This window comes from Mus caroli, chromosome 7, assembly GCF_900094665.2.
Source record: "Mus caroli chromosome 7, CAROLI_EIJ_v1.1, whole genome shotgun sequence".
NCBI lineage: Eukaryota > Metazoa > Chordata > Mammalia > Rodentia > Muridae > Mus > Mus caroli.
The window spans coordinates 15,962,914-15,971,181 of NC_034576.1; the positions used below are offsets into that span (position 1 = coordinate 15,962,914).

The 8,268-nt window shown below is 53.7% G+C and overlaps 1 protein-coding gene across 2 annotated transcripts; it reads left to right on the top strand.

The window, feature by feature from the left end:
* The first annotated feature begins 344 nt into the window (after window positions 1–344).
* On the top strand, window positions 345–4,453 carry Pnma8b (PNMA family member 8B). Of its 2 annotated transcripts, none has more exons than XM_021168523.2 (2): window positions 345–3,105; window positions 4,100–4,453. In XM_021168523.2, the coding sequence occupies exon 1, from the start codon at window positions 772–774 to the stop codon at window positions 2,761–2,763; it is 1,992 nt and encodes a 663-aa protein (XP_021024182.1). In that variant the 5' UTR covers window positions 345–771; the 3' UTR covers window positions 2,764–3,105; window positions 4,100–4,453. The 2 variants fall into 2 exon arrangements, with proteins under 2 accessions (XP_021024182.1, XP_021024183.1); XM_021168524.2 differs by having other exon boundaries at window positions 4,104–4,453.
* The last annotated feature ends 3,815 nt before the right edge of the window (window positions 4,454–8,268 follow it).

An 8,268-nucleotide genomic window follows, 5' to 3' on the forward strand; every position in this document is an offset into this window, starting at 1 on the left:
GGTCATCCTTGGCTACATGGCAAGTTCAAGGCTAGCCTGGCCTTGCCTCAAAAAACAAAGCCAGAATAAATGACCCTGGTGGAAGCCTCTATTCTTTCCAAGGAAATGTCTATCCCTTGAAGCAAGACTGATCACCTTCAGTGGTTTTCACAGTGACTTTGTCTTCCTTCTTGGCTCACTAGTCCCTAAACCCTCCTTCCCACCTGGCCCTTTAAAAGCAGCTGCTGCGACCATAACCGGGCAGACCCCAGCTGCAGCCTGCAGTGTTACTATGGAGACGGGGACTAGCAGGAGGGGGCGGGGAGGTGACTGGGTCCGCGCAGGCGCAGACTGAGGCTGCCGTTCCGCAGCGGCCCCGCTGAGCGTCTAGACCCGGGTACGCGCTTCACTCCGGACTCCGCGGGAGCACAGGCGAGCCGCTGCTCCCACTCACCCCCACGCCCACCAGGTGCGTTGATCGTCGCCCTCCTGTACTCCACCAGCGGTGTCCAGTCACCTAGGTTGTCAGGGACAAAGGGAAGGGAGGAGCAACCCGGGACAGCTCGGAGAAAGTACACGTAAGCCCCCTGCGGACCCTCGGATTGCCCCGGGGGAAGACCGCTGCGTCCCGCTAGCTAGCAGGTAGCTATAGCCTACAGCCCCAAACCCGGAGTCTGGACTCTCACCCTGCTGGTGGCCTTTCCAGAGTGGGATTGACCTAGCCTGTATTCAGTAGCCCACCCCTTTCTCGGGCTCCCTCCCACCTAAGATTAGCCTCCGCCGGGCAGCGCCATGACGATGAACCTTCTGCAAGATTGGTGTAAGGAGCTGGAAGTGGAGGTGCACAGGGCCCTCCTGATCACGGGCATCCCTGAGCGCCTGCAGCAGGTGGACATCGAAGCTACCCTGAGTCCGAACTTGCAGCCCCTGGGCAACTACAGGCTTCGGACTGTGAGAGCTGTAACCAAAGAGAAGTCTCAGGCAGCCCTTGTAGAATTTGGGGCAGACTTCGATCACTCTGCCATACCTATCCACATTAGGGGAGAGAATGGGATCTGGAAAATCCTGAGTAAGGACCGCGGGCAAGATGCGCGGGTCCTTAGGCAGATGAGGCGCCTGTTGCTGGATGAAAGGCCCATGGATGACTTCAGAGAAATAGCCATCCCTCTGGTATTGGAGGCCCAAGCCCAGGCCAAGGGATTAGGGAAGGAGGCCAAGAAGGCTGGCTCCTCTGAAGGGGCAGCTAGGAGCGGCCGTCGAGGCCGTCGGGGAGGCAAGCGCCGATCCAGAAGCCACAAGTTGACGGCTCAGAAGGGCCAGAAGAGGAGCCGGGGAGGGCGGCGAGCCAGGAGTGAGTCGGAAGACTCTTCTGATGACAGCCTGGGTATCGTCATAGAGGAGATCTACGCAGAGGACCTGAGCGTAGATGAAGACCAGAGGGCCCTGTATGCCACGCTCCAAGCAGCTGCCAAAGAGCTCACCAAGAAGTGGGCTTTTCGGGGTGACCAGGAAGAAGGAGATGGCCCCCGAGAATTCTTGGCACTTGTCACTGTCACCGACAAAGCTAAGAAGGAAGAGATAGAGAAAGACCTTCCTGGGACAGAGTCTATCTGCTTAAACATCAAAGACGAAAAGAGCGGGGTCCCTGATTTAGTTGCGCTACTGGCTGTGAGAGATACCCCGGCAGTGGAGGTAGAGACAGAGGCGGATGATGATGATGACGACGATGAAGATGAAGAAGATGATGAAGATGATGACGAAGACGAGGACGACGATGAAGATGATTCCGACAGCGAGTCTCTGGAAAATGGAGAGCACGGAAAGGAAGTGATGGATAGCCCCGAGTTTGTGGCTATTGTGGCTTATACAGACCCCGCTGACCCCTCTGCCAGAGAGGAAATGCTAAAAATAGCTTCTGTGATTGAGACCCTCGGCTGGGGCGACAAAAAAGACAAAAAAGATGTCCTTCCTCAAGTCCTGTCCGTCATGGCTAAGGACACCTCTGGGCCCAGGGTGAAAGTAGAGGAGGCAGGTCGCCAGGTGGACGCCATGGTCCTGAGGAAGGCAGAGGAAGATGGGAATCTTCTGGAATGTATTTCTACCTTGGCTGAGGCAGAGAACTGCCCCAAGGGAAAGAAGTCTGGGCTAGGTCTCCTCAGAGGCTGGACCGCTGAGGGCCACCAGGGTGGCCTATTGGAGCTGGTGGCACTCCTGGCTGCGCAAGATATGGTGGAAGCTGTGAGAGAGGAAGAAGCCAGCAGGTGGGGCAGTGGTGGAAGTGGTGGCCGGAAGTGTGACCATAGCCAAGGTGGTTTATCTGAGGTCCTGGCTTTCCTGGCCTCCCAGGAGAATCTAGAATCCAACGAGGAATCGGACGAGGATTCAGACACAGAGTCTGAGGGAGATTCCGAGGACACTGACAGCGAAGAGTCCGAACCTGGTGACAGCGTGTCCAAGAAGCCGCGCGCCAAGAGAGCGCGCACAGGCTCCAAAGGCCTCCCACCGGCCGGCGCCACCGCGGTCTCCACCGCATCCCGGGCACGCAAAGCCCGCAGGGGTGGCCGTGGTCGTGGCCGGGCTGTCACCCCAGAGAAGAAAACGGGGAGCGGGGTTTCAATCGAGGACCATGCGGGGAACAACAATAACAAGAAGAAGAAGGGATCCGCAGGACCCGGGGCCCGTGCCAGGGCTGGCGAGGCCAAGGGACAGCCAGCTGCTGTTCCCAAGTCTACCCGCGGAAAGAAAGCACGCAGGGGCCCAAGGCGGGCGCCCAAATGCCGTTAGTGCCGCAGATGTCACTACAAGCCCTGTCTCTTGTGTGTGAACTTCCCTCCCTACTTTCCTCCTATTCTCTCTCCTCCCTGCAGCCCCCTCTCGCTTAACCGTGTGCGTTTGCTTTGTGCTCTGCTGCGTCCCTGGCTGGCTATGGCCGTTGCCCAGCTTTCCCTCTCAGCTCTATGAACAGATGGCGATGGCGCGAGCGATCATTATGGCTGCAGCCTAGATACAAGGAAAAAAGAGACAAGACACTCGGATGCAGTGGCCAGTGGGTGCGAGGAGAAATGGGCCCGAAGACACTGAGGGGTCTCTGCTCTACCGCTGGAGCCCCCCCTCCATGCCTCCCGCGTGAGTGTGTGTAGGTGCCTGGCATTCCTGCCTGCCCATCCTTCCAGACACCTGTTTCTGGCCGAACAGTTGGGATTTATTCACAGTAGTGAGCCACCTCTGGCCCTGACTGGGTCTTAGGGAGAAGCAAGAGTGTTGGGCACTATGGGCATTAGGGGATCTTGGAAGGGTTAAGGGCCGTGTGTGTGTGTGTGTGTGTGTGTGTGTGTGTGTGTGTGTGTGTGTGCGTGCGCATGCGTGTGAGCGCGTGTGTGTTGAGGGGAAAGTATTCCATAAATGAAAGTCTGAGGGCTGAGAACTGGAGGAGGAATAAAAATGGGAGGAGAGGAGGGGAATGCTGGGGGGCGGGGCTGGAGGAAGAGGGAGAAGAGGGGGAGGGAGGAAGAGGGAAGGAAGGGAAGGCGTTTGCCTTAGCTTACCCTCCTGAGGCTCTGCAGGTGGGAAAGAGGGGATGCCAACTCCCCCACCCCCACCCCAGCCCTTGTCCACAGGTTGAATTGGTAATATACCCTGCCAAAATGTTCTGATTTGGAAAACTTAGGTGAAATCCAGATTTCTGGGTTTCTGGGCAAGCCCTGCCCCTCCTACTGGCCACTCCTCAGCTGTCTGCCCATGTAACTCTTTAATATAACAATGGAGTCCCTTGTTCACCCCTCTCCCCACTGTGTGCAGTATATACCCCAGATCCCCTTAAAGGGTCAAGTGTCCCTATGGTAAGAAGCAGTTGCTGTGCCCCACCCTGGCCTCATTGGTCCCTAACTAAGCCTGGCTGCTGCTGGCCAGGCTCCAGCCCTCAGCTGTCCCTGAGAGCAGCCGCTTCAGCTGTTTTCCTGTAGTGCTACGTGCCAGAAGCCCCGGCTGGGCTGCCCAGCTCCGTGTTTCCATGTGTAGATAATGCTTTGCCCTGCACAGCACTTTGCACCCTCTTGTTCCTGTGTGTACGAATGTGTGTGTGTGTGTGTGTGTGCACCTGTGTTCAACTTTCTATCCCTAGGAAGTGACCGGTTCGTGGTACCTGGACCCTCTAGGATGGAAAAGAAGTTCTGACCAGCCTCACACCCAGACTGTCCAGCTCCGGTGGGGACATACAGAAACTGCAAGGGGTTTCTGTACCTCTTTGTACTCAGAGGCAGCCCCTCTCCTTGATTCCCAGGACCAGTGGCAATGAGGGGACAGATGGAGAAGCAGGCCAGAGGGGCCTGTGGGCTGGAGAGGAAACCTCACTTCATGTAGACTGATGGACTTGGGGTCTAGTGGCTGGGGAGGGCCCCACATGTCACTTTCCCTTGCATAGTTATAGGTACCTGTCCTTGTGTGCTGTGTGATCCAGGATCCTCAAATGAAACAATGAAGCATCTTAGTTGTTGATTTTTCTCTGTGGTCTGGAAAGTGGTATGAGTGCATACCAGGTTGAGGGGCATGCCTTACTGTCATGGCTGACACATGTCCCTGGCTCCTGCTCCCGAGGCCCTATGTGGAGTCTCTCCTGCCTTTCCATACTCCAATTCAACAATGGGCATTGCCACTTTTATTGCCACCTACACCCCCCTAGACCCTGCTATAGCTCCTGTTTGACCTCACAGTCCCTTTAGCCTGGTCTGTGTCTCACTGCCAGGAATGCCAACAACTGAAGACCATCCAGAGGCTTTGGGTCGTCGCTGTGGCTGTTTCTGTTGCAGCCTTCAGGATTGAGCTGCCGCCTTCTCCAACCCCAGTGCCCCATTCAAACTCAAAGGCTTTGCCAAAGAACTTTGGAGCTGGGCTTTTGGGGTCATACCTGGCCCCAGAAAGGGGGATGAATGGGGTGGAGGGAAAGCAGAGCCTCTCAGAGTCAGATCCAAGCAGTGGGAGTGGGTATATCCTGTTCCCCCAGTGCGTATCGCCGTATGTGTGTGCTGCTAGCAGCGTCGTACCGATTGGCTGATGTTTAAACGGTCGCAACGGATGAACCAGATCCCAGATGCACTGACGAGGAACCATTTGGTCTCTGGACGGAGGGAGTTGTGGGTCGAAAAAAGGAGAGCAGAGGAGATGAGGAGTGGAGGGTAGGGGGGCGAGGCAAGGAGGAAGGTTTCAGACCCTCAGCTCTTCCTTGCTGGAGGAGCAGGGCAACCTGAGTGAGCCCTAAATGGCGGAGGTGGGTGGAGCACGGCTGCCCTCGGGCGGCGGAAAAGGCAACCACAGCACCGGCTGCGCAATGCGGATTCCTTCTGGACCTCTTGCAGTAGCGTTCCTGGAAGGGGCCACAGGTGAAGAATTCTTTAGATAAGGACAAGATCTATGAGTTAGATATCCGGGAGTGCTGGCTGGAAAAGGCCCTCAAGGCAGAAGCCTGAGGACAGCTGAGGTGACAGAGGTCTGAGGCAGGCATATGCAAGACAAGAGAAATGACCTGAGTCCATCAGCGTGTAAGGTCAGAGCTGAACACTGGGGAAGCAGTGTCACCGAGAGACCATTTAGCATCATGTATGTGGTAGCACACATCTTCACTCAGGGAATGAAGAAGGCTGGAGGATCAGTTCAAGGCTAGCCTCATCTACATAGGTAATTCCAGGTCAGCCTGGGCTACTCAAATCCCTGTATCAAAACCAAGCGAGACCCAGCTCTCAATGGGCCTAAGGTGTGGAGGAGTTTGGGGCAGGTATAATGTTCTAAGTTCTATTCCAGCTCGAGAATGCACACACACACACACACACACACACACACACACACACACACACACACCTGTCAGAGGACCCGGATCCTTAGTGCAGGCTCCTCCCCTTCCGCAGGATACTTCTAGCATTCATGCTGCTCTCTGTGTGTGTGTGTTTACACACAGTGTAAACAGAACACAGAAGCAAGCAAGCAAACACAAACCTCAAACGAAAAAATAAATCAAAACAAAAGGCCACCTGGATCTAGCAGGGCTGATGGATAATTAGAATTCCAGTAACCGGAATTTAGCGAGAGGATGCTGGACATGTGGTGGCCCATTCAGATTTTCTGGATGTGTGTCCTTGCCTGGCTCCTCATTTATCCTGTCCCTCGGCCGCCTCAGACAAGGACAGAGGCGCTCTAGATTCCTAGGGTAGTGGGTAGATGAAATAAAGGGAGAGTGAAGATTTTAGGGACTTATGACGTCACCCCTTCCGGGATCCAAGGTCTGGCGCCCACAGAGGACCAGGGTCCTTAGTGCAGGCTCCTCCCCTTCCACAGGGTGAGACACCAACTCTCTGCAGAGACCCCATTGTACCACGAGGGGGTGCACAGAAATCGCGGGCTCAACCACACGCTCACCATAGATTCCCCTGCAATTGGCATCGAAGCCCAGAGAATCCCAGCACTTGGGAGGCAGAGGCAGTTGGATTTCTGAGTTCGAGGCCAGCCTGGTCTACAAAGTGAGTTTCAGGACAGCCAGGGCTATATAGAGAAACCCTGTCTCGAAAAAAACAAAAACAAAAACAAAAACAAAACAAAACAAAACAAAAAAACAAAAAAACAAAAAAAGAAAAAAGAAAAAATGGCCTAAGCCTAGGTGCTTCACTGGTTCCTGAAATTTGTGAGAAATGCACATTCTTGGGCCCACCCTGCATCTGCCGAGCCATTTCAGGGATGGACTTCCTAAATCTGTTGCCAAAAGCTACTCAATGACTGTAAGGCACAGCCAGTCTAAGAACTCTGGGGTCCAAGTCTCTCCATACCTTGGGATCTGTATTTTGGCTCCGGGCTACACAATAGAACTACCCACGAAGCCTTTTCATTTTAAGATTTATTATTTCTGAGACAGACTCTTTATGTAGCTCTAGCTGTGTAGCTCAGTCTGGCCTCAAATTCACAGAGATCCCCCTGCATCTGTCCTGGGATTAATGGCATGCAGCACCACGCTTGGACATGTCCTCTAGAAGCTATGCAAATACTGGGCTGTATGGGGCACTAAAGGAGCTTCCTGTGGGCGGCCTGCTCTGCCCTGCCCTGGCTCCTTGTTCAGGAAAGAAGTATGTGCTTTGATGAGGTAGTCCCTCCAAAAGCAAGAAGGAGGAACTGGGGAAAGCAGGAAGTCTCTGCAGTTTTGTGGCAACAGCTCTCTCTTTGTGTGTTCTGTGTAATTTTTATCTTTGTGACAGTGAAAGGCGACAGGGCTAGTATGGACAGAGGCTGAAGTGGAGTCTGGATTCTGGGGTTTTCTCCCTGGACACCTGATGATTTCAGAACTAAAAGTGCAGAGGCGCCAGTCAGTCACTGTTTGGGATTGGGCCTGCAGGACCCACCTGCACCTCCTTAGATGACAAAATACGGACCACATCTCACTATTAGTTTATTCTACATAGCTGTGACAAAAATACCAGAAACAGTTTGTGGAAGAAATGCTTTATACTGGCTTATAGGTTCAGAGAAATCTCAGTCCGTCAATGGTGGGGAAGCTTGGAGAAGTGGCAGAGCCTGTTGCCTTGGTGATGAACCAATCCTCAGAGGTACCACTGCTAGAACATGGGGCTGGGAGGATCCTTAGGACCTATTGCCAAGCAGGCTGCGCAGGCTTTAGATAAAGCCCTAAGCCCACTGTGGTAGTTAAGCAACCTGATGCTGAAGAAGTGGAGGCAGGGGGCTCATTCTCCAAACATCTCTACTTTGCTTTGTAAGATAAGCTCTCTCCCTGAACCTGCATCTCCCAGTTTCAGCTGGAATGGCTGTGCAGTGATCTACTTATCTTTGTACTTCCATCCCTAGGATGGGGTTACAGATGTGTTCCACCACATATGTTTTTACTGGTGCTGGGGATTTGAACTTGGTTCCCTATGTTTTTGAAACACTTTATCTAATGAGTCATCTTCCTAACTCTGGCTCATATTTTGAAGTAGTAATAATATAATTATATTATACTAATAATATTATACTAACATATAATATATAATAATAATTATTATTATTTTTAGTGGTGCTGCAGATAGATTGCAGAACTTTATACCTGTTAAGTAAGTGCTCCTCCACTGAGCCACACCCCCAGCCCCTCACTGGGGGATTCTAGGCAGGGGCTCTACCACTGAGCCACGCCCCCAGCCCCTCACTGGGGGATTCCAGGCAGGGCTCTACCACTGAGCCACGCCCCCAGCCCCTCACTGGGGGATTCTAAGCAGGGGCTCTACCACTGAGCCACGCCCCCAGCCCCTCACTGGGGGATTC

What these genes read in the sequence shown, in the direction of transcription:
- Pnma8b (XM_021168523.2), top strand. Translation starts at nt 772, where the DNA reads ATGACGATGAACCTTCTGCAAGATTGGTGTAAGGAGCTGGAAGTGGAG.